Below are 26,400 nucleotides of genomic sequence, written 5' to 3' on the forward strand. Positions count from 1 at the left end.
CATGTTTTGTTCATACAGAAAACAGACCAGCTGGATTTAATCTGCTTTGCAAAATGGCTCCCGGTCCGTTTCCTTATGCTGTCTTCTTTCCCGTGGTGTTGCAGCCCTCGGCCCCCGCAGCCAAAGACTCCGGAGGTGCCGTGGTCGGAGACGGACTCGCCGGTCTTCCACCTGACCGATGAGTCCTTTGACAGCTTCCTGGAGGAACATCCTGCGGCCCTGGTCATGTTCTATGCCCCCTGTGAGTAATACAGCATGAAAACACAAAGAAGAGAGGGAGGAAAGAAAAAAAAAGCACTGCCCATTAGTGTGAAAGTAATAAATCAGTTGCAAGGAAACATCTTTCACTTTTCTTCACCTACTGGCTCTCTCTGGGTTTTGCTCTGTAATACTAGAAGCAGTTGTTCTTCTTTGACCGAGGCACTTGATTGTCATCTACGTTCAGTGCGGAACGGTTCTTCACATTTGCATTTCAACCAATATTTGTACTGATCACAGATTTTGTAAAGCTTTGATCTGCTAATACCAGTTTTAAATTATTCCTATATCCCTGGAAGGACTTTTACCCTTTGAGGCCAAAGTTTCAAATCTCCGCCTGGATATTTTTGCTTCTTTTCATTGTACAAAGTTCTTTAAATGTCCTGTGAGTAAATGAATTTGCCTATTTCTCTATAACAAATGGAACTAGCAAGTTATTTTTCAATTTACCGGCTATTAAAAGATTGTTTAATCCGATTAAACTGAAGTAAACAGGTTTTTCCAAAGGGTTTAGATCGTGTGACGCAGTGAAAGCAGACCACATCAGCTGAACGTGTCCCCCAGTCGATTGAAGTCTACTGCACTATGACCTTTAGTCTCTCTTCTTCTGTCGTTAAATATTCAACATTCCTTCATTGGAAGCCAACAGGGATAAAAGAGCCAAGAATCGACATCCTTTTGATGCGTCTTGTGCTTTAAAACTCCACGCTTAGCGTCTTCTGCTTTTGTGCTAAACTTTTTGACAGTCTGAAAATTGTCTCATCTTTTACTTTCCCTCCACCAGCAGCCCTCATTGTGCAACAGAGTGCATAATATTATCTTGAGAATTTTTTTTTAGCAGTAAAAAATGTGCAGCATCCAGTCAAGAGGAGCTTCTCGCTCCTTCCTGCCATGGAAAACATTCTTCGTGCAGTTTTCCCGTGGGTTCAGCCGTTATTTAGTCACACTGATAACATCATTTCGCTGTCATGCGAGTTTCTGAAGTTGGAGAAAGGAACCAAAGGAAGGACTAGAAATGGGGGGGGGGAACAAACTCAAAGCCAGACCAAACGCAGGGAATTCAGAGCGAAATCGCTATCCATCACATACGAACCCCTCTACATCCCTGCACATTGCACCTCATTGTCGCCATATGGTTCATATAAGCCCGCTTGTCGTTTCTGCACATGCTTTACATTTCCATTCAGGCACCACACACTGTTGTTACGCAGAACTCTGTGACCCTGCCAGACTTTTTCCAACTTCCAGACACGACTTACTTTGATCAAACCCTCCTCCTCCTCCTCCTCTTTGTTGGGGAGCTTTCCATTCTTCTTGTTGTGACATATAGCTATAAATTATTGATAAAGAAATTCACATTAAGTTAGACAACAACATCTTAATCACGATGCAGATATTTCTGGATGATCTTTTCTTTTACGCAAGTCTTGCACATCACCTCCCCACCATCAGTTCTTTCAGTCTCTATCCTGTAATGACGCATAACGAAAAACAGCCACTCCAGTTCAAGCCTCAACAAGGATCTAACAAGTTTATTTGGAAAAAAAAACTGTAACATTTTAACATATAATTTTGTGCTTTTGGTAGCTTCCTTCTAAAAGCAATGAGCCCCACTCAGAAATCAAACACGCACATTTTCCACTGAAGTACAGAAAATTAGTTATTAGAGCAGAGCTACTTACTACTAAATGAAATTGTTTAAAAAAAAAACATTTTTGTTTTTCATTTTTGTGTTTCCTGTGTCCAGAAAAGTTCAGGCTGCTGATTTTTTTAATCATCGTTTTTGCCCCTACTGTCCTCCAGATCCCCCTTTTGGTTGAGACTTTGGTCCCACATCAACACTTGATTATCGCAGTTGAATTTTGTGAATTGTCCAGGTGGGGACAGATCGGGGTCAGATGTCAAACTAACGACGAGTCCTATTCATGCAAGAATCAGGCTGGGAGTTTTATGGCAACTAATTTCTTTATGAAATGATTTTATTTGTTTATTTCAAACAAGTTTAAAAAAATAAAACAAGAGCAGTCAGTGGGCCAGAGAAAAACATGTGCATACATAACCAAGAACCAAATATTTAGTTTATCACTACTTTTCTGTTCAATCCTACCCCTTATCTCAATTTAATTAGATATATTACCTACTGACTTGTATCAAAATGTGTCAATTAAACCATGTTATAATGTTCAGTATAAACGGATGTCACTCACACAACTAGTCCTCACTCCTTTGCTTTGGTTTAAGTCGTAGATCATGACTGTTTGGAGAGAAAATACCTAAGAATGGAAATTTGTTGCTGATAAAACTAAATATTTGCATCATGGGTTCCTGCTGTTGGTGTTTAGACAAAGAATCATTTCGCCACAAACCGCTGGTTTCCTTCCAGGGCCGTTTTGCGTGTAGCAAAAATGATCACATCACTTCAGCTTTCAGAGGTCACTGACAGGGTGACCAAAATCGTGGTGCATTATTTTTTTCCTCCCTTCTCGCTCTCTCTCCCTCCCCCCCTCTCTATTTTTAGCCTAAATGTGCAGAGAAGTGTTTGAGCGAGTGTCTGTTGGAACGATGCTGGAAGCAGATTGCTCCACTCTTTTCCCGCTGCGGTGTCGCAGCTTCACAGATGCCTCCGCTGCACTCGACTCTCCCCCGGAACAGCAGCCAGTCGTAAACACGCTCAGATCAAGGGCAGTCGGCTGAAACGAGCTTCATCAAATACCGCGTGCGTGCGCTCCGCGTGCGCGCGCCAGCAGCATATCGAATGCATATTTCACACACCATGACAAAACATTTAGTGCGCACAATTGAGCTGCGTATCTCTTGTTTCCCTCTAATGGAGGCACAGACGCATAACTGCCCGGTTTTGCTGCTTCGGTGCAGTTTCTTGATGGCTCTGCCGTCAAATTGAGATTAATGTTCTCCCGGCCGACGCGATCGCCTTGCATTTCTGCCCGTTTTCACTGTCCTCTGAGATGCACAGCAGGGGAGCTTTGCGTGGAACTTCTTGTGGGCCTCCAGTTCGGTGCACTGAGGGCGGGCGATTGTGTTCTGGACCAAAACAAAAGTTTCTTTCAGCCCAAGCTATTGATGCACTGAGTGTTGTTTCAAAGCTAATTATAGCTGCATTGTTTGATCACTGGTCACTGGGCCTCATTTCACAGGATTCACAAAGTCTTAAATTCATTCAAATTTCTTAAGTTTATGTTTAAAAAATTGTAAGTTGGCCTTAAATACATTAATCACAGGTCTTAAGCTTTGTTGTATATTCCAGGGTTTCCCACAGTGTATTATAAGCCTGGCGGGCCTCCTGGCTTTACTTGTGCTGACACCAGGCTTAGCATTAATTTATTCTAGTTTTTTTTTTTTTTATCATTGCCTTTTTCTTTTTCTTTTTTAAGAATTTGTAGTTGGTGTGTGGGTATTAATCTTCCAGTCTTCCAAAAATGCATAACTATCAAGTGATATTTTCAAATTTCCTGTCAGCATTAAACATTTTTTAACTCAAAACCATGGCTGCCGGCTGGATGAATGATGTTCCTAGCGCCCCGAGCGCCGGGCTAAGCAAGTTTTCTGGGGGAAACCTCTATTCTACATAATTAATTTTTATCGTGAAACTTTTCTGTCAGGCAAAAGCTTGAGTCAGATGCAGACATTTTCTGAGCATCCTTGTGACTCGGAATGGTTGAGGCTACCGCTAACTAGCTGCTAATAAACTTTTGCTAGCTAGTTCGCTAGCTTTTTGTGCTTCTATTATTGGAAAATGTAAATTATCATCAACCTGAACGATGCTACGTGTAATCTAGGCAAAAAAATGAATAAATAAAAGCTTTGCACAGCAATATAAAATGTGATTTTCTGATCTTAAATTTTATTCATGATGGTGTTGAAAAGTTCTTAAAAAGTCTTAAATTTGAGTTGGTGAAACCTGCAGAGAAGCTTTTTTTGAATTGTCATTTAGCTTACGTCTTTTCACAACACCTCCTGTAAAACGGCAGAACCTCCTTTTTATTGTAACGTCTCCGTTGTTTTCCGGAGCTTGCATGTTTACTGTTTTGACTCTGATCTCCCCACCACTCTATCAGAATCAGCAGTATCTCACACACACACCCCGCCCCCCCGCTGAGCACGCACCGACGCGCCGCCTGTTCCGAATGCAGAGCAGGCCTGACACAGAGCAAAGGACGGACATTTGGGCTTTCTCTCTTGCTCATCATTTTGAAGGGCCTTTAAAAAAAAAACAAAAAAAAAGCCCTCTGAATCACTTTGCATCTCTGCTGAGCCTCAACACACTCTGCACAAACAAACACCACAGAGGCTTAGTTTAAAGAGACGCAGGTTTCTTTGCCACAACGTGCATTACTCTTGATTTATAGCCTCCACCGGTTCTGCTTATTATACTGAAGAAAGGACTTCCTGAACCGTTATGACAAGGGCAATTTAGCAAGTTCAGAAAAAGTTAGTTTTGTTCTTCTTTCTGGGCAATCTATATATGAAAAAGATGTGTTTTTATTTTAAGATATGTTAGATGCAAGCCCCTAACCAAGGTATTCAGAATCCCCTCTCTCAACGTAAAGACGTATCATCCTTTGGAGGCGATAAAAGCCACAGCATCAAAAGACCACACACACATACACACACACACACACACACACACACACAGCATTGCTCAGGGAAGTTAGGGACAGGAAGTTGATGATACAGTTCACCAGAATTGGACAATTACAGTCTGGAAAAATGGCAAAATTGGCAAAGACGATGGGTTTTCTGTAAATCAAAAGCCTCTGCGGACAATAAATCTCAACCTACTGGGGCACATTTCTGCGGTGGGATGGAAAGAGTTGGTGCCCAGGTGACTCGTATCTCGACGTCAGCATGGACCAAATGGGTTTGGTGCTTTGTTCAAGCTGCTCCACAAAGAATTGAGGCAGTCCTGTAGATGAAAGGGAATTAAACCTGGAACTATAAAGGTGTACCTTGTAAAATGGCCAGCGAGTGTAGATCTCTGTAAAAGCTACATTTGTTTTGCAAATAAGGCAGGTTTTTTTTCTTCTTCTACATTCTTTTAGAGGAATGTATAATTTTACAGTTTTTTATTCCCCATTTCTGGATTTAACGGTTTTCCTGTTAAACACGGGCCGGTACAACTCTCACTGGATGATAAACTCGCTTTGATGGTATCGCATGCGTTTTTGTAATTATACAATTTTATTAAAACCAATAATTAGCTCTGCCTCTGCTGCAATGATATAAATGTTCATAATTACAGCTGTATGTAAGCAAGGCAAAGACAGAGATGCAGCGGCGCTACAAATAATTATCCACAGCTTTAATGAGAGTCGCACATTTTTCCCCTCATTTCTTGTCTTATAGAGTCGCACTAATTGACCCTTTTGATGATGTTTATTAATAACAGAAGGTTGGTATTAATATTATTTAGTCAGTTTTTCTTGACAAAAAATTTTAAACGCCCACATTTGCTTTATTTGGTGGCGCACTTTTGCAGCCAGCTTGACCAGCAGTGCACAGCAAGAGCCCCAAAAAGCTCCAATCACATCCGTTTTGTGACGTCTAATAAACAGGATTTCTAACTGTATGAATATTGTAATTTTCTTTTGAGTATTAGTCGCGAAAAAGGGGAAAAAAGTTGCACTTGACTGTGAAAAGAAGCCTGAAAAATATGGTAAAATGTGATGAGTCAGGCTTATTATGTACTCAGTTTTGTTAGTGAAGTTAACTTCTACTGTCCAGTTAAGTCAAAGCTACATTGTTAAAAAGGTTTCTAGCAATTTGTCATTATTTTCCATCCACATTGCTGCAGCGTCTCTAGGCGAGGGGATTGAATATTTCTGATTGAGGCATGTCTGGTTGTTAGGACGGGAGTGGTCCAAAATACCAAGTACTAGAAAACATATTTCTCCAGTTTTATTTTTGAATCGATGCTCAGTGGTGTTTCCTGTCATCATGCAGATGAAGTGGTCCACTCGGATGGATTGAAGTGTCTGGCCCTGGGCGACGGGAAGCTTCTCAGATCAAGTCATCTCTCACACCGTCCCCCCCCGCCCCCGTCAATCCCCTCGTCTCCCTCAAACCTCGGCTCTCCATGAAGCTAGCTGTAGCGTCAAATCACCGAACTGCCCCCATCCCATAAAAACCTTTTCCCTAATAATGCACGACAAAATCCGGGCTCCAAGTCCCGTTGGGTGTGCCAGAGATATTCCTTTCTCATATACATGAGCAGAAATCTCATCATTAAACTTCCCTGACAGAAAGAGATTTTTGTTTAAGAAAACACAGCTGCATTGATTCGATATGGCATTATAAAGAGTTTCGGAGGGGGGAAAATTACTCGCTTCACCACTGCATTACTATTCAGAGGGGCTCCGACGCAACTTTGATTTGATTGGTGAATCAGCATGAGGCCTTACTTCCTGCTTCTTACACTTAAACTTTAATGTCAGAATGTTTACTTGCTGTCTAATCCATCCTGTCTGCTGTTAGACTTTGCTGGAGATGATTCAGGTGGTTGAAAATGTAAATTGATTTTTTTTTTATTCTTTTATTGTTTCTAATCAGTCATGCACCTGATTCCTTACAGTATCTTACACCGCAAAAACACAAAAAGTCTTACTAAGTTTTCTTTGTCTAGTTTCTAGTGCAAATATCTTAGTACAGTTAAAATAAGACAAAACTAACTTAAAGTAACTTCTCAGCAATCTTTACACTCTTTTATGACAAAGTGCTTGTTCTATTGGCAGATTGTTAGTTTCTTTTTCATTAATATTGAGGAATAATTTGCTTAAGACAAGCTCCTATGTCTCCCTGAAAAATTAGGAATTTTATTCATCTCGTTAAAAACTAAACTAAAATACAATAGGAAAAAAAAATACAAATCAAAGAAATGAAAGGCAGCAGAAAGACGAAAAAAAATCTTATACCTGTCCTTTTATCCCAAAAATGTATTTAAAAAATAGACATTTACAAAAAGCAAAACTAAATTAAAGCAACAACAAAAAATAATTGGTATGGATTCACATTATTCTATTCTACTTGCAAGTTAATTTTGTCTAATTTCAATTGTCGAGGATATTTGCAATTGAATCTAGGACCAAAGTTACTTGGTAGGATTTTGTCCTTTTTTTTGTTGTCGTTTCAAATTAAGAAATGGATCCTTTAAATTCTTTCACGTGTGTGACTGACTAGCGCGGAAGGTTTTGTTCCCGATGTTCTGTTGTTTACTGTAACTTTATTGATTAACGCTCCAGCTGAACGAAACCCATCTGTTTGGCCGTAACGTGTGTTCTCTGGGATCCTGCAGGGTGCGGCCACTGCAAGAAAATGAAGCCAGAGTATGACGACGCGGCCGAAGTGCTCAACAAAGCCACAGATGTAAGTTTCTGGAACTCTGTTTACATGAGAGCTGCATGCTTGTCCGTGAGCGTTTTGTCCTTCGCACTCCGCATCCCGACTTGCGTGACGTAGCTGCGCCTCACGAACAGATCGTGATTGGCCCTCCTCCTTCGCCTGCGGTTGTTGGCTGCTGCAGGTGGCACGTTGGGTCAGTGCAGCAGCCTGGTTCTGGATGTGTTTCTGATTAGTCGGGTGTGGTTCTTCTCTCTCTGTCTCTCTCTCTTTCTCTCTCTTTCCCACTGGTTTCTGTTTAAACCTCACACTCCCAAACCTGGGCCCGGGCCTGCAGAGGTCGGTCCAGCCCGTTGACCTCATCCCTGAGCGCTGCTCTGCCCCACGCTTGGCCTTTGTCCTTGTGGCTCTGTGCCCAGCCCTGGAGGCCAATAGCAAAGTCCTGCCTATTATCTAATATTAATGGAGAGGAGCTGCTCTCACCCTGAGCTCTTAGAATCCAGTGTATAACTCAGTTTTGTTTACTTTATTTTATTTTCTTGCTTTGAATGTGTTGGGCTGTACTTTGAAATTTGATTTCACCTTCATTTTGAGTGTACTATGTGTGAAAACATTTGCAGAGTTGCACAGCTTGAACTCCCTAATCTGCTTGAAATGCTTAATTTATCACTCAAGCTTCCTTTCTTTACTCAACAGGCCTTCAGCGTTATATGTCCATTGAATCTTTCCAGATTTTCTCCCAGTACAAAACTGGAATGAATGTCGTTGGGATTTTTTACAACATATTGTTCTATTCCATCAATACTGTGAAACAAAAAGGAAATTATTAATTGATTTCCTATTCTTTTGCTTTTTTTTTTAGAAGAAATTCTGAAAAGTGTGGTGTGCTTTTATATTCACCCTCCCCTGGGTGACACCCTTTAGTAAGGGCTTTGTAGAAGCACACTTTTGGGGGGTATTTCTGTGTCAGCTTTGCACATTTAGAAGTTGAAACTGTAGATTTAAACTAATACAGAGGGGAAAATAAGCATTTAATGTAACACAGATTTTTCAAGTTTCACCACTTATGAAGAGCAGAGACGTCTGTCATTTTTATCGTAGGTACACCTCAACTGCGAGAGACAAAATCTAAAAAAAAAGAAACATCCAGAAGATCACACTGTGTAACTTTTAAGTAATTTAGCATTTTATTACATTAAATAAGCATTTTAATACCAGTGGGAAAATAGAAGTGAACATTTGGTGCTCAAACCTTTTGTTTCCGAGTTCAGAGGTTGGTTCTTCCTCTTCCTGTCGGTTCTTCCTGCGGTTTTGTCGCTACTTCTCCACACGTCTTCTCCAGACCGTTCAAGGTTTTCAGGGCTGTTGCTATAGGCAACACAGAGTTTTAGCTTTGGTCTTTCCTTTCCACTTTACATTTAAAAGGTGAAAACATTCACTTTTTTTAAGTCACTGTAGGAAGTACAGTCATATGAAGCTTTGTGACTGCATGTCACAATGAGCCCCACACGGGTTTTCTGCGTTTGCTTTCAAACTACCAGCTGGCTTCTTACACGAGGCCCCGGGAGTTTAAAATGGAGGTCCTGAAGGGAAGCGCCGTTCATGCCAGACTAGCTGAAACATGACAGCTGAAGTGGAGAATTCACAGAAGTGGTTGTGAAATCTGTGGGGCGAAAGTAAGAGTGAGCATTGAAAACACAGGCAGCAGAAAGCGTCATATCAAAATGCGATGCAGACGCCGAGAATTACGACAATTTTCCCCAGAACATTCACGGCCAGACGAGCATCCTCCTATGGGGTGAGGGGGGGAGAAAACCAGCACAGTGCAAACAGATGTAGCAAAGAAGAAAAAATAACAAATGAAAATATGAAAGAAAATGATAGAACGTGTCCTAATAAAAAGTGACCAGCGGTTTGTTGTTACACAGAGCTTTTTGTGTCTTTGTTTGGAGCGCCATGGACGTCTTTGAGATCGTGTCTAAATAAACGTTTCCAGACAACTCCCATTCAGGTTCATGGAGAAGAGCAGAAAAGAGTTCCTGCTTTGGAGAAGTTTTAAAAAAAAACTGGAGTTACTGATCATCACTCCGTAACAAATCGCTAAAAGAGGAAAAATAGACGATTGAGTCGGTGTCTGTCTTTCACCTGTACATGGATTTCCTCCATTCATATACAGTATTTTTTTTTGCAAATGTTACAACTAAGTTTTGAGTCTGTTACAACTCACCCTGCCTAAGTGGTAACATGTTGAAGTAAGTTTTGGAAAATTGCACTGCTCTATTTTTAATTTCATTGTTTTGTAAAAATAACAATAGCCTCACTGCCCTCCTTCGGTTTGCTTTGTTTTCTGTTGGTTTGTATTCTTGAAGCAAATTTCCTTTCCACTAATTGTAGATGCATTGCTTTGCTCCGCGCGGCGTCACACCGAGCTGGTTATCGTAAAAATCTGCTTGCTGCTTCTGGAAAGTATCTCATTATTCCTCTATTTGTTCTTCAATCTGAGTCTGACTTTGAATTAATCTTATTCAAACCAGCGTCCAAAACATTAAGCCATCGTTGACATTTCTTCCCGTTCTCGCGCTTTGCATCATTTGTGTAACATCTACTGCATTTCCACTCCTTGTATTTCTGTTGCTGCAATTTATCTTCTGCAAACCTTTCTGCAGCTCCAGCCTACTGTACTAAATTACCAATACAGATGTCAGTCCTTGCAGCAGACGTCTAAAAGTGATGATTTGACTCGGATGTTGCTTCTCCTCTGCAGAGCCCCGGCGTGCTGGCGGCAGTCGACGCCACGGTGCACAAGGCTGTGGGAGATCGCTTCAAGATCTCCGGTTTCCCCACCGTGAAGTACTTTGAGAAAGGGGAAGAGAAGTACACGCTCCCACACCTCCGAAGCAAAGACAAGATCATCGAGTTCATGCACAAGTGAGTCACTGGCTCGACACACTTAGCGAGACGTCGACTCTTCACCTTTTGTCTAATGGACGCGTGTTCCGAGTCGAGCCTCGGCTTTTAAGGGGTCGGTGTGAAATGCGCCGACGTAGCCGGCACCGACACTCCGTGTCTGGTTAGTGCAGGCGTAACAAACACATTATCTGTTGCGTTTGTCATGAAATGATAATGGCAATAGTTACATTCATTAAAGCGCTGGAAATGCCAACTTGTTTCTTTAAGGGGATCTCTTGTTATATTATCACAAACTTTTAAGAGTTAAATCACTCCTGGAGTGAAACTGTGGTTTGAATGTGTATCCTTAAAAAGCCTTAAATTCACGTATCCAAACGAAGGTCTGAGAGTTGTCCTTAAATAATCACACGTCTTACGTTTGTCCTGGCAGGACGACTTTATCTTGTACAAAACAAACAAAACAAAAAACAAACGCAGTTTGTTTTTCTCATGAGGCTTTTCTGTCAGGCCACAAAGTTTGAGTTGGACTCGGGCGTCTTCACTGCACTCTTAGACTCAAGGCGGTTGAGGCTACCGCTTGCTAGCTGCTGTAAACCCTTGCTGCCTAGCTAGCTTTTTTTTTTTTTTACATCTATTATTGGTAAGTGTAAATTATCTGCAGTTGTATTAGCCACTTGCTCACTTCTGTTGCCAGGCTAGGTGCATTCAGGGGAAAAAAACAACAACTTGGCACTACAATATAAATATACCATTTCCTTTTTTACATTTCTGTCATGATACTGGTCTTAAATTTCCTTCATACTGGTCTTAAATGGTCTTAAATCTGTCAGGAAACCTGCAAAAATCCTCTTTTTTTACAATTGGTGTATAAATAATCGTTTTTAAAAAAATGTTAAAACATAAATATCAGTAGTTTTTTAATTTTGTGTCATTTCTAAACATCCCTTGATCAAACTTTCTGGTGTTGTGAAAATATTTCCCCCATTACATATATCTTCTATTTCTGTTGGGTTTTTTTTTAAAATGTCAAATAAATTTCAATATCACACTTAAGATAACTTAAAAAAAAGTACAAAATACACATTTTAAATCTTGACGTGCTTTGTTCCTGTATATCTGCTAACAGACTACTGACTAACGCGTTAAAACAGGACTGTTGCTGTCATGACGGTATTTCATGAGCTGCTTTTATCTCCGCAGTCCCCAGGCTCCTCCGCCACCAGAGCAGTCCTGGGAGGACAGGCCCTCCAGTGTCAGCCATCTTGGCTCAGAGGATTTCAGAGAAGCTCTGAAGAAGAAGAAGCATGCTTTGGTCATGTTTTATGCTCCCTGTAAGACATTTTTATTACATTTTTGTTTTTTAGTTCTCTCAACTCTCCCTGATATACTGTCTGCATAATGTATTCAGAAGTAAAAGCCGTTCCTACAGCCTGACATTTGGAAAACGCATCGGGTGGAATCGCAGCTCTGTTTTTGGTGCGATCATGTTCTGTTTTTAAACCGGTGTCCATATGCGCCTCAGAGGCTCTCGCCTCTCTGCAGCGCGTACGTCAGCTCCACCTAATCCACAGGGAGGACAAGGAATGACTTGCGTTTCTGAGAATAGATTTCAGGATTCAACAGTTTAAAAGGCTGTCTCTAATAAGTGCTTCAGGAAGGTCTTGAAATATGAAAAAAATAACCCTGGAAATCTCCTTTAGCTGTCTAGGAAATACAGAATTGCCTTCAAACATGCAGCCTCAGACAAAAGCATTGTTTTGTTAATGTTTTAAAAGTAATTCTCGTTTTGTTGTGGTGGAAAAATCTGAGATTTCAGTCTCCGGCAGCCTGTCATTTTACGACAGTTTGTGAACTGAATAAAATGTGCCAAAATTAAAGGTTGGATTAATTTATTTTAAGAGATACAGGAAACAATTTCTTCGCCGGCAGCCGAGAGATTTATCTGTATCTGCAAAAACGTAATTACATTTTCACATGAACCTGACTGGCTGCAGGAAAAGACCATGATTAGATTCAAACACTTCATCCTTTCTACAAAAAAAAAGAAAAAATCAGCAGGTTAAGAAAGGACAGCATTTTTAAACAATAGAAAAAGAAAATAACCATTCATAAAATCCTCTCACAGACGCATGATGCTCCTGCGCTTCTATGCATTTGTTTGCACTTTGTTTCTGATTTTCGGACTTCAAAGTCGGAGGCGGCGGGCCGGCCGGGCTGCTTCCTCTGCCGGTTCTTTGGTGTTAGCTTCTACAAAGGAAGGGTCCAGATGCACATCAAGCAGCATCGGCGCGCTGTCACGCCTGCCCGCCCACGCCACCTGCATCCCGCTCGCCGGGTTCTGATCGGTTCACAGGCTTCTCTTGATTAAGGTTCAGATGAAACGCAGCAGACGCTAGCTAATAAATCAAAGTTAGTGAAAAGCAGAGCAGAAATCTTCTATGTTTTACTGGTGCATGTGATCACCTAGCTGTCTGCGGTTGCGACATCCGGAGAAGCAACGGTTAAATTTGCTGTTTTGTTCTTACTGAATGCGTTTCTGAGGCAGTTTTTGGAGCTTTTCANCGTCTCCGTTGTTTTCCGGAGCTTGCATGTTTACTGTTTTGACTCTGATCTCCCCACCACTCAACCAGAATCAGCAGTATCTCACACACACACCCCGCCCCCCCGCTGAGCACGCACCGACGCGCCGCCTGTTCCGAATGCAGAGCAGGCCTGACACAGAGCAAAGGACGGACATTTGGGCTTTCTCTCTTGCTCATCATTTTGAAGGGCCTTTAAAAAAAAAACAAAAAAAAAGCCCTCTGAATCACTTTGCATCTCTGCTGAGCCTCAACACACTCTGCACAAACAAACACCACAGAGGCTTAGTTTAAAGAGACGCAGGTTTCTTTGCCACAACGTGCATTATTCTTGATTTATAGCCTCCACCGGTTCTGCTTATTATACTGAAGAAAGGACTTCCTGAACCGTTATGACAAGGGCAATTTAGCAAGTTCAGAAAAAGTTAGTTTTGTTCTTCTTTCTGGGCAATCTATATATGAAAAAGATGTGTTTTTATTTTAAGATATGTTAGATGCAAGCCCCTAACCAAGGTATTCAGAATCCCCTCTCTCAACGTAAAGACGTATCATCCTTTGGAGGCGATAAAAGCCACAGCATCAAAAGACCACACACACATACACACACACACACACACACACACACACAGCATTGCTCAGGGAAGTTAGGGACAGGAAGTTGATGATACAGTTCACCAGAATTGGACAATTACAGTCTGGAAAAATGGCAAAATTGGCAAAGACGATGGGTTTTCTGTAAATCAAAAGCCTCTGCGGACAATAAATCTCAACCTACTGGGGCACATTTCTGCGGTGGGATGGAAAGAGTTGGTGCCCAGGTGACTCGTATCTCGACGTCAGCATGGACCAAATGGGTTTGGTGCTTTGTTCAAGCTGCTCCACAAAGAATTGAGGCAGTCCTGTAGATGAAAGGGAATTAAACCTGGAACTATAAAGGTGTACCTTGTAAAATGGCCAGCGAGTGTAGATCTCTGTAAAAGCTACATTTGTTTTGCAAATAAGGCAGGTTTTTTTTCTTCTTCTACATTCTTTTAGAGGAATGTATAATTTTAAATTTTTTTATTCCCCATTTCTGGATTTAACGGTTTTCCTGTTAAACACGGGCCGGTACAACTCTCACTGGATGATAAACTCGCTTTGATGGTATCGCATGCGTTTTTGTAATTATACAATTTTATTAAAACCAATAATTAGCTCTGCCTCTGCTGCAATAATATAAATGTTCATAATTACAGCTGTATGTAAGCAAGGCAAAGACAGAGATGCAGCGGCGCTACAAATAATTATCCACAGCTTTCATGAGTCGCACATTTTTCCCCTCATTTCTTGTCTTATAGAGTCGCACTAATTGACCCTTTTGATGATGTTTATTAATAACAGAAGGTTGGTATTAATATTATTTAGTCAGTTTTTCTTGACAAAAAATTTTAAACGCCCACATTTGCTTTATTTGGTGGCGCACTTTTGCAGCCAGCTTGACCAGCAGTGCACAGCAAGAGCCCCAAAAAGCTCCAATCACATCCGTTTTGTGACGTCTAATAAACAGGATTTCTAACTGTATGAATATTGTAATTTTCTTTTGAGTATTAGTCGCGAAAAAGGGGAAAAAAGTTGCACTTGACTGTGAAAAGAAGCCTGAAAAATATGGTAAAATGTGATGAGTCAGGCTTATTATGTACTCAGTTTTGTTAGTGAAGTTAACTTCTACTGTCCAGTTAAGTCAAAGCTACATTGTTAAAAAGGTTTCTAGCAATTTGTCATTATTTTCCATCCACATTGCTGCAGCGTCTCCAGGCGAGGGGATTGAATATTTCTGATTGAGGCATGTCTGGTTGTTAGGACGGGAGTGGTCCAAAATAACACTAATAAAAGTACTAGAAAACATATTTCTCCAGTTTTATTTTTGAATCAACGCTCAGTGGTGTTTCCTGTCATCATGCAGATGAAGTTGTCCACTCGGATGGATTGAAGTCTCCAAGTCCCGTTGGGTGTGCCAGAGATATTCCTTTCTCATATATATGAGCAGAAATCTCATCATTAAACTTCCCTGACAGAAAGAGATTTTTGTTTAAGAAAACACAGCTGCATTGATTCGATATGGCATTATAAAGAGTTTCGGAGGGGGGAAAATTACTCGCTTCACCACTGCATTACTATTCAGAGGGGCTCCGACGCAACTTTGATTTGATTGGTGAATCAGCATGAGGCCTTACTTCCTGCTTCTTACACTTAAACTTTAATGTCAGAATGTTTACTTGCTGTCTAATCCATCCTGTCTGCTGTTAGACTTTGCTGGAGATGATTCAGGTGGTTGAAAATGTAAATTGATTTTTTTTTTATTCTTTTATTGTTTCTAATCAGTCATGCACCTGATTCCTTACAGTATCTTACACCGCAAAAACACAAAAAGTCTTACTAAGTTTTCTTTGTCTAGTTTCTAGTGCAAATATCTTAGTACAGTTAAAATAAGACAAAACTAACTTAAAGTAACTTCTCAGCAATCTTTACACTCTTTTATGACAAAGTGCTTGTTCTATTGGCAGATTGTTAGTTTCTTTTTCATTAATATTGAGGAATAATTTGCTTAAGACAAGCTCCTATGTCTCCCTGAAAAATTAGGAATTTTATTCATCTCGTTAAAAACTAAACTAAAATACAATAGGAAAAAAAAATACAAATCAAAGAAATGAAAGGCAGCAGAAAGACGAAAAAAAATCTTATACCTGTCCTTTTATCCCAAAAATGTATTTAAAAAATAGACATTTACAAAAAGCAAAACTAAATTAAAGCAACAACAAAAAATAATTGGTATGGATTCACATTATTCTATTCTACTTGCAAGTTAATTTTGTCTAATTTCAATTGTCGAGGATATTTGCAATTGAATCTAGGACCAAAGTTACTTGGTAGGATTTTGTCCTTTTTTTTGTTGTCGTTTCAAATTAAGAAATGGATCCTTTAAATTCTTTCACGTGTGTGACTGACTAGCGCGGAAGGTTTTGTTCCCGATGTTCTGTTGTTTACTGTAACTTTATTGATTAACGCTCCAGCTGAACGAAACCCATCTGTTTGGCCGTAACGTGTGTTCTCTGGGATCCTGCAGGGTGCGGCCACTGCAAGAAAATGAAGCCAGAGTATGACGACGCGGCCGAAGTGCTCAACAAAGCCACAGATGTAAGTTTCTGGAACTCTGTTTACATGAGAGCTGCATGCTTGTCCGTGAGCGTTTTGTCCTTCGCACTCCGCATCCCGACTTGCGTGACGTAGCTGCGCCTCACGAACAGATCGTGATTGGCCCTCCTCCTTCGCCTGCGGTTGTTGGCTGCTGCAGGTGGCACGTTGGGTCAGTGCAGCAGCCTGGTTCTGGATGTGTTTCTGATTAGTCGGGTGTGGTTCTTCTCTCTCTGTCTCTCTCTCTTTCTCTCTCTTTCCCACTGGTTTCTGTTTAAACCTCACACTCCCAAACCTGGGCCCGGGCCTGCAGAGGTCGGTCCAGCCCGTTGACCTCATCCCTGAGCGCTGCTCTGCCCCACGCTTGGCCTTTGTCCTTGTGGCTCTGTGCCCAGCCCTGGAGGCCAATAGCAAAGTCCTGCCTATTATCTAATATTAATGGAGAGGAGCTGCTCTCACCCTGAGCTCTTAGAATCCAGTGTATAACTCAGTTTTGTTTACTTTATTTTATTTTCTTGCTTTGAATGTGTTGGGCTGTACTTTGAAATTTGATTTCACCTTCATTTTGAGTGTACTATGTGTGAAAACATTTGCAGAGTTGCACAGCTTGAACTCCCTAATCTGCTTGAAATGCTTAATTTATCACTCAAGCTTCCTTTCTTTACTCAACAGGCCTTCAGCGTTATATGTCCATTGAATCTTTCCAGATTTTCTCCCAGTACAAAACTGGAATGAATGTCGTTGGGATTTTTTACAACATATTGTTCTATTCCATCAATACTGTGAAACAAAAAGGAAATTATTAATTGATTTCCTATTCTTTTGCTTTTTTTTTTAGAAGAAATTCTGAAAAGTGTGGTGTGCTTTTATATTCACCCTCCCCTGGGTGACACCCTTTAGTAAGGGCTTTGTAGAAGCACACTTTTGGGGGGTATTTCTGTGTCAGCTTTGCACATTTAGAAGTTGAAACTGTAGATTTAAACTAATACAGAGGGGAAAATAAGCATTTAATGTAACACAGATTTTTCAAGTTTCACCACTTATGAAGAGCAGAGACGTCTGTCATTTTTATCGTAGGTACACCTCAACTGCGAGAGACAAAATCTAAAAAAAAAGAAACATCCAGAAGATCACACTGTGTAACTTTTAAGTAATTTAGCATTTTATTACATTAAATAAGCATTTTAATACCAGTGGGAAAATAGAAGTGAACATTTGGTGCTCAAACCTTTTGTTTCCGAGTTCAGAGGTTGGTTCTTCCTCTTCCTGTCGGTTCTTCCTGCGGTTTTGTCGCTACTTCTCCACACGTCTTCTCCAGACCGTTCAAGGTTTTCAGGGCTGTTGCTATAGGCAACACAGAGTTTTAGCTTTGGTCTTTCCTTTCCACTTTACATTTAAAAGGTGAAAACATTCACTTTTTTTAAGTCACTGTAGGAAGTACAGTCATATGAAGCTTTGTGACTGCATGTCACAATGAGCCCCACACGGGTTTTCTGCGTTTGCTTTCAAACTACCAGCTGGCTTCTTACACGAGGCCCCGGGAGTTTAAAATGGAGGTCCTGAAGGGAAGCGCCGTTCATGCCAGACTAGCTGAAACATGACAGCTGAAGTGGAGAATTCACAGAAGTGGTTGTGAAATCTGTGGGGCGAAAGTAAGAGTGAGCATTGAAAACACAGGCAGCAGAAAGCGTCATATCAAAATGCGATGCAGACGCCGAGAATTACGACAATTTTCCCCAGAACATTCACGGCCAGACGAGCATCCTCCTATGGGGTGAGGGGGGGAGAAAACCAGCACAGTGCAAACAGATGTAGCAAAGAAGAAAAAATAACAAATGAAAATATGAAAGAAAATGATAGAACGTGTCCTAATAAAAAGTGACCAGCGGTTTGTTGTTACACAGAGCTTTTTGTGTCTTTGTTTGGAGCGCCATGGACGTCTTTGAGATCGTGTCTAAATAAACGTTTCCAGACAACTCCCATTCAGGTTCATGGAGAAGAGCAGAAAAGAGTTCCTGCTTTGGAGAAGTTTTAAAAAAAAACTGGAGTTACTGATCATCACTCCGTAACAAATCGCTAAAAGAGGAAAAATAGACGATTGAGTCGGTGTCTGTCTTTCACCTGTACATGGATTTCCTCCATTCATATACAGTATTTTTTTTTGCAAATGTTACAACTAAGTTTTGAGTCTGTTACAACTCACCCTGCCTAAGTGGTAACATGTTGAAGTAAGTTTTGGAAAATTGCACTGCTCTATTTTTAATTTCATTGTTTTGTAAAAATAACAATAGCCTCACTGCCCTCCTTCGGTTTGCTTTGTTTTCTGTTGGTTTGTATTCTTGAAGCAAATTTCCTTTCCACTAATTGTAGATGCATTGCTTTGCTCCGCGCGGCGTCACACCGAGCTGGTTATCGTAAAAATCTGCTTGCTGCTTCTGGAAAGTATCTCATTATTCCTCTATTTGTTCTTCAATCTGAGTCTGACTTTGAATTAATCTTATTCAAACCAGCGTCCAAAACATTAAGCCATCGTTGACATTTCTTCCCGTTCTCGCGCTTTGCATCATTTGTGTAACATCTACTGCATTTCCACTCCTTGTATTTCTGTTGCTGCAATTTATCTTCTGCAAACCTTTCTGCAGCTCCAGCCTACTGTACTAAATTACCAATACAGATGTCAGTCCTTGCAGCAGACGTCTAAAAGTGATGATTTGACTCGGATGTTGCTTCTCCTCTGCAGAGCCCCGGCGTGCTGGCGGCAGTCGACGCCACGGTGCACAAGGCTGTGGGAGATCGCTTCAAGATCTCCGGTTTCCCCACCGTGAAGTACTTTGAGAAAGGGGAAGAGAAGTACACGCTCCCACACCTCCGAAGCAAAGACAAGATCATCGAGTTCATGCACAAGTGAGTCACTGGCTCGACACACTTAGCGAGACGTCGACTCTTCACCTTTTGTCTAATGGACGCGTGTTCCGAGTCGAGCCTCGGCTTTTAAGGGGTCGGTGTGAAATGCGCCGACGTAGCCGGCACCGACACTCCGTGTCTGGTTAGTGCAGGCGTAACAAACACATTATCTGTTGCGTTTGTCATGAAATGATAATGGCAATAGTTACATTCATTAAAGCGCTGGAAATGCCAACTTGTTTCTTTAAGGGGATCTCTTGTTATATTATCACAAACTTTTAAGAGTTAAATCACTCCTGGAGTGAAACTGTGGTTTGAATGTGTATCCTTAAAAAGCCTTAAATTCACGTATCCAAACGAAGGTCTGAGAGTTGTCCTTAAATAATCACACGTCTTACGTTTGTCCTGGCAGGACGACTTTATCTTGTACAAAACAAACAAAACAAAAAACAAACGCAGTTTGTTTTTCTCATGAGGCTTTTCTGTCAGGCCACAAAGTTTGAGTTGGACTCGGGCGTCTTCACTGCACTCTTAGACTCAAGGCGGTTGAGGCTACCACTTGCTAGCTGCTGTAAACCCTTGCTGCCTAGCTAGCTTTTTTTTTTTTTTACATCTATTATTGGTAAGTGTAAATTATCTGCAGTTGTATTAGCCACTTGCTCACTTCTGTTGCCAGGCTAGGTGCATTCAGGGGAAAAAAACAACAACTTGGCACTACAATATAAATATACCATTTCCTTTTTTACATTTCTGTCATGATACTGGTCTTAAATTTTCTTCATACTGGTCTTAAATGGTCTTAAATCTGTCAGGAAACCTGCAAAAATCCTCTTTTTTTACAATTGGTGTATAAATAATCGTTTTTAAAAAAATGTTAAAACATAAATATCAGTAGTTTTTTAATTTTGTGTCATTTCTAAACATCCCTTGATCAAACTTTCTGGTGTTGTGAAAATATTTCCCCCATTACATATATCTTCTATTTCTGTTGGGTTTTTTTTTAAAATGTCAAATAAATTTCAATATCACACTTAAGATAACTTAAAAAAAAGTACAAAATACACATTTTAAATCTTGACGTGCTTTGTTCCTGTATATCTGCTAACAGACTACTGACTAACGCGTTAAAACAGGACTGTTGCTGTCATGACGGTATTTCATGAGCTGCTTTTATCTCCGCAGTCCCCAGGCTCCTCCGCCACCAGAGCAGTCCTGGGAGGACAGGCCCTCCAGTGTCAGCCATCTTGGCTCAGAGGATTTCAGAGAAGCTCTGAAGAAGAAGAAGCATGCTTTGGTCATGTTTTATGCTCCCTGTAAGACATTTTTATTACATTTTTGTTTTTTAGTTCTCTCAACTCTCCCTGATATACTGTCAGCATAATGTATTCAGAAGTAAAAGCCGTTCCTACAGCCTGACATTTGGAAAACGCATCGGGTGGAATCGCAGCTCTGTTTTTGGTGCGATCATGTTCTGTTTTAAACCGGTGTCCATATGCGCCTCAGAGGCTCTCGCCTCTCTGCAGCGCGTACGTCAGCTCCACCTAATCCACAGGGAGGACAAGGAATGACTCGCGTTTCTGAGAATAGATTTCAGGATTCAACAGTTTAAAAGGCTGTCTCTAATAAGTGCTTCAGGAAGGTCTTGAAATATGAAAAAAATAACCCTGGAAATCTCCTTTAGCTGTCTAGGAAATACAGAATTGCCTTCAAACATGCAGCCTCAGACAAAAGCATTGTTTTGTTAATGTTTTAAAAGTAATTCTCGTTTTGTTGTGGTGGAAAAATCTGAGATTTCAGTCTCCGGCAGCCTGTCATTTTACGACAGTTTGTGAACTGAATAAAATGTGCCAAAGTTAAAGGTTGGATTAATTTATTTTAAGAGATACAGGAAACAATTTCTTCGCCGGCTGCCGAGAGATTTATCTGTATCTGCAAAAACGTAATTACATTTTCACATGAACCTGACTGGCTGCAGGAAAAGACCATGATTAGATTCAAACACTTCATCCTTTCTACAAAAAAAAAGAAAAAATCAGCAGGTTAAGAAAGGACAGCATTTTTAAACAATAGAAAAAGAAAATAACCATTCATAAAATCCTCTCACAGACGCATGATGCTCCTGCGCTTCTATGCATTTGTTTGCACTTTGTTTCTGATTTTCGGACTTCAAAGTCGGAGGCGGCGGGCCGGCCGGGCTGCTTCCTCTGCCGGTTCTTTGGTGTTAGCTTCTACAAAGGAAGGGTCCAGATGCACATCAAGCAGCATCGGCGCGCTGTCACGCCTGCCCGCCCACGCCACCTGCATCCCGCTCGCCGGGTTCTGATCGGTTCACAGGCTTCTCTTGATTAAGGTTCAGATGAAACGCAGCAGACGCTAGCTAATAAATCAAAGTTAGTGAAAAGCAGAGCAGAAATCTTCTATGTTTTACTGGTGCATGTGATCACCTAGCTGTCTGCGGTTGCGACATCCGGAGAAGCAACGGTTAAATTTGCTGTTTTGTTCTTACTGAATGCGTTTCTGAGGCAGTTTTTGGAGCTTTTCACAGATTATGACAGAAAAGTATGAGACAGTTTTAGCAAATATGTAAAAAAAACAACAATAAACATTTCTTATAAAAGCTAAATGCTGCAGCTTTAACTTTTTGGCCAACATGAAAATGGTTAGTTTTATAACCCTGTGCAAAACGGTGATGCACAGTGGCGGCAGCAGCAGCATGGTGTACAAATAACATAAAATGTTTTGTCATGGAGGCTTGATGCATACTTTTTAGATTTTTCGTATATATTTTTTTTTCTTACAATTTATAATTATGCTCCACTTTATAATGGTATATCACATAAAATCCCAATAAGAAACTTATTAAAACTTTCGATCTTTATGGGACAAAATGTGAAAGTTCAAGGCGTATGAATGCTTTCGCAAGGCGAAAAAGTTACAGAAGAGTAAAAATGATGATCGCTTTCACTGAAAGGGGTCATTTTTTTAACTCGAGGGTAGTTTGTAAAATCTACTGAAGACTAAATAAACCTCAAGTGCTCTTGTTTAATAATTTTTCTTGAAAAACTAAATGTAGTGTCTCAGTTTTTGTCTGCTCTAAGATATTTCCTAAATGAGAATCAAAGAGTTTAGTCTGCTGCTTGTTCGAAAGCAGGTTGCTGAATCCTTACAATTCGGATATTTTATCGACGTTGGTTAGCAGAGACTATTAAAAGGATTTTTTATGACTTGATAACATTGACATTAATATCAATCGTGAGGATATTAACAACGTAGAGCAGGCTGGTCTTTCTCGTTGTCGTGCTTCGTAATGTTTTATTTTTTACTTTGACGCAGTCATAAAGTAAACTGCACAGCATCGATATTTGCTGTTGACTTCTGGTTAGTTACGTTGCTGCTGGCTTTGGAAAAATAATGCATCATTTATTTCTTTTAAATGATTTTTAATCACGTACTGATGCTTTTTTTGTTGGTTTATTTAGGTTTTATCTATAGCAAACTTGAGCTGATGTATGTGTATTTATAGTTTCTAATGTCGAATCCAACCAGCTTATATGGACTAATTGGACTACAAGTGGCCATTTATAAAAACGAACATTACTTTTGTTAAAAACAAACTGTGTAAATCGTCTTCTACGCTAAGTGGGTTAAGAAAAAAAGAGAAAAATTAGCTTAAAAAAGCCCAAACAGTAGATCATCGCAGCAGCTACGCTTGTACCTATAATTTGCTTCTCCCAGCCAAAAACTGAGCACTTCATTTTATTTTATTTATTTATTTATTTTTGCCTCAATAATTAAACGGGTCTCTAGTCCTCAGGCAACTCATCACTAAAATAAAAGAGCTGTTCTATACGCTACTTATGCATTAAGATAAGGCTTTGTTTTTATTTGCCCAATAATCATTAGGGACCATCGGCTTAGTAACGGCTTGGTCAGTTAATTAAAACAGTTTGATTCATTAAACGTGTAAGCTGTTCGATGCGCCTCTGCGGCCAGCGTCTTCACGCGAAATGATACAAAAAACAAACAAACAAACAAAGGCTAATTCTGATAATGGAAAAGGCAGGTAAACGAGTGCATTTAGAATGTGAGCTTCTACTAACAGAAGACCTTTGAGTTGTTTTTACAGTTCAGTAAAGAACCTGTTGTGTTGAGACGTTATTTATTGCAGCAGCTTAACAGAATAACACAAGCGGCGCAGAACAGATGCGTCGTTTCATCATCGCCATGCTGACATTAAACGTGAATGTCACGTCTGAAGTTTGATATTGTTTTAGTGAGCTGTGACGCTGATCTGGTGTTGGGGAAATTTAAATGCACTACATGGTTACTTACATGGGAGCTTAAAGGGGAAGTTTATTTCTATTGTAGTCATTTTGGATAAAACCTTGCACTTTAAGATTTTTCTGAGACTTTAAGATGGAACAAACTGTATGTCTTTTTGTGTTGTTGTTTTTTTTACCCACAATGCCTCATCAAGACATTATGGATAAAAAAAAAAAGTGAGGCCCGAAACGAGGAGTGTAAAAGGAGAAAACCACCCAAACACAGTCATTCAAACATATTAGCATTTTTTAAGCTGTTGTGTGATCTAAGCATGGACTGAAATATAAACTTATTCTCCTGCAAAGAAATCTGTTTTTGCTTTATTTGCAAATGCTTTCATTCTGAAAATAATTAGCAAAAGATGTTTTGTGAAATAAGCCAAAAATTTGTAAATTAAGGTAAAGATTCTCGTAAAGAATAAGTTTTGGGAATTTGTAAAAGAAAAACAGGTCATTTTGCAAGTGGATTAGTTTAAAAGAATCAACATTTATTGACAAAAAGCATCGTGCTGTGTGTTGAAGTAAAATTATAAAACGATTCTCAGAATAAAACCAACTTCAAAAGTCATTCAAAGACCCACTGATAACCTCATATGAAAAAAATAAATAAATAAACCTCAACATGAGTAATAAAAACAAAAATCCTGTCAGCACTGATCCAAATCAAATTTGGATTGAACAAATTAATTTGCGGGATAAATTCTGTATAGTATTTTGAATGCCATCGTTTTTATTTCATAGATGAGAAACGTCCACAGGCTCTAAATAACTTTGGCTAAAAATAAAAAATTTGTAGATCCAGTTTTCTTTTTCTCAGTTTGAAAACTCTGCTCAGCATAGCAACCCACGGAAGAAAATGTATCCATCTGCTTTTTGCAAAAGTTTTGATCTTCTTTATTTTTTAAAACCTAAAAATAAAATAATAGTGATAAACTCTTTTAAAGAGAAATGGAGAATATTTTTCAAAAATTATTAATTTCTGCTGCACTCCGCTACATATACAGATGTTCCTTATATCTACATTTACTGACCTCTCTGAATGAGTTTACCGACTACAAGCTTTTAACAACTCAGTGTAAACAGGTATATTACTTCAGATTTATATTTAAAAAAAAAATAATAATCTAAGTAGACTTTAAGGAAATATTTGGCTCTTTTATAACTTAAAACGGCAAACTGTGTACATTTCCATTAATGTGAAAGTATTATAAGCGCCTGTCTGTCGTGTGCTGACTGGATCGGTAATTTACTCCTACCTCTCCACGCAAAAAGCTTTTATGTCAAACTGCCTGTTGACATATATAATACTCTCCTCAAGATGCGTCCTCGCTTTTATTTCACCTCTTAACATTTCTGACAGTTTGATGATAATGAACAGAAGAGAAGATCTGCGTACTTGACATTAACAAGAAGGGAACAAAACAAACGAGCCGTGCCCACAGAATGCCAAGCTTCAGCCGCAGCTGAAGGCAGAAGACGTGTTATTAGCAAACGGGCTGTTAGAGAAACACACCGGGTTTGCATTTTGTTGCTGGAATCCAAAGAAATCCTCCTGATTATTGTATATTTTATGTGATTTAATGTGCAACTGATTATATTTTCCTCCACCTTTTTGGAGGTTGGCGAGATTCCTGTAAAATGTTTGCTGATTTAGTGCATGAATAACGAATGCAGGGTGTAGACAGAGAGCTGGTGTTTGGGGGGGTTTGCCAACAGTGAGGAATGCTCGAGTCTATATGGCAACAAATGTATTTATATGGGAAAACATAATTTCCTCACTGATTTTCCGTTTAACCCCTACATGTCAATATTTTATGAATCTATGGGTATGAGCTGTAACTTTCTCCTGCCTGTTTCATTCCCTTCAGGGTGTCCACACTGTAAAAACGCCGTCCCTCACTTCACCACAGCAGCAGAGCTCTTTAAGGAGGACCGCAAGGTTAGTTTTCCTTTTCACAATTTTAAATCCATATAGTTGAGTGATGAGCGGTTATGTTGTAAAAAAAAAAAAAAAAAAGCTGGCATAATTATGTTTTTTTGTAATGTTAAACTGGAGGAAGTAGAGTCGCCCACTTGCGAATTTCCTCTGTTTCTTTTTTTCTTTTGGATCATAAACAAACTTTAACATCAGAGAGAGTTCAGCAAATATAAATATAATTCCACTGTTAAATCGTCATCATAACTCAACAACAATGAGCAGAAATGGGATTGAATGTGAGAGTTCAATGACAAAACCTCTTCCAAAAACCATCTTGACGAGTCCCATGACTTTTGGTAAAATATTATAAGGACTGATGAGATAAATGCATCTTGCTGCGTTTGATGTGAACTAAAACAAAAGCATTTGAGAGAAAGAACACCACGCTAACGCGAAGCTGGTAATGAATCTGGAGCTGCTTTGTTGGCACAGGAACTGGGTGACTCACCTAGTTAGTAAAACCAAGGGTTATGCGCTTCTACCAGAAAGTCCTGAAGGAGAATATTCAACCATAATCATCTGACCTGTTGCCCTCGGTGACAAAATTGGTTATTTTCTCAATTGGCAGAGTATTTTTCTCCATATAGATCAGAGTTGAGTTTAATTTCTTGTTTTCCTTAATAAATGAAATTATTTTAAAAAAAACAAAAAAAACCCAGCTTTTTGTATGTTTTCAGCTTATCTTTAAAATGACTGATGGTTTTAAATGTGAGTATGATACAAAGCAGTTCTGAAGTCCAATATTACATCACCCGTGATGAGGAATTACAGAACTGAACTACTCAGTTCTAAGCCTGTTTGGTGCTTTTATGTGGTGTATGCTGCTTTCTGGGAATGCAGGAATTCACATTTGCCTGGTCAGCACTCTGAACACTTTTAGCTTCCGAAATGGTTTTATGGCGCGTTCACACCAAACGCGCTATGC

At 39.9% G+C, this 26,400-nt stretch overlaps 2 protein-coding genes and 1 long non-coding RNA gene across 3 annotated transcripts in view; 2 read left to right on the top strand and 1 right to left on the bottom strand.

Moving 5' to 3' along the window:
• LOC103134825 (protein disulfide-isomerase A5-like) lies at positions 1-11,955 on the top strand. Its single transcript, XM_007547279.2, has 4 exons — positions 1-241; positions 7,568-7,638; positions 10,376-10,539; positions 11,722-11,955. Exons 1-4 carry the CDS (start codon positions 76-78, stop codon positions 11,918-11,920), a joined length of 600 nt encoding a protein of 199 aa, XP_007547341.1. The 5' UTR covers positions 1-75; the 3' UTR covers positions 11,921-11,955.
• LOC107835720 (uncharacterized) overlaps positions 3,526-26,400 on the bottom strand; it is a 24,131-nt gene continuing 1,256 nt past the window's right edge. Inside the window, exons 2-3 of the long non-coding RNA XR_001661531.1 lie at positions 13,824-13,833; positions 3,526-3,602 (exon numbers count right to left, since the gene is read on the bottom strand). This is a non-coding gene — a long non-coding RNA (uncharacterized LOC107835720). The remainder of the gene's footprint in view (positions 3,603-13,823; positions 13,834-26,400) is intronic.
• The window catches only part of LOC103134826 (protein disulfide-isomerase A5-like), an 18,837-nt gene continuing 8,476 nt past the window's right edge, over positions 16,040-26,400 (top strand). The window contains exons 1-4 of the mRNA XM_007547280.2: positions 16,040-16,274; positions 19,012-19,175; positions 20,358-20,488; positions 25,366-25,436. Of these exons, the coding sequence (XP_007547342.1) occupies positions 16,224-16,274; positions 19,012-19,175; positions 20,358-20,488; positions 25,366-25,436 (417 nt within the window). The 5' untranslated portion in view covers positions 16,040-16,223. The remainder of the gene's footprint in view (positions 16,275-19,011; positions 19,176-20,357; positions 20,489-25,365; positions 25,437-26,400) is intronic.

This window comes from Poecilia formosa, unplaced genomic scaffold (genome assembly GCF_000485575.1).
Source record: "Poecilia formosa unplaced genomic scaffold, Poecilia_formosa-5.1.2 Scaffold19, whole genome shotgun sequence".
In the NCBI taxonomy this organism is placed as follows: domain Eukaryota; kingdom Metazoa; phylum Chordata; class Actinopteri; order Cyprinodontiformes; family Poeciliidae; genus Poecilia; species Poecilia formosa.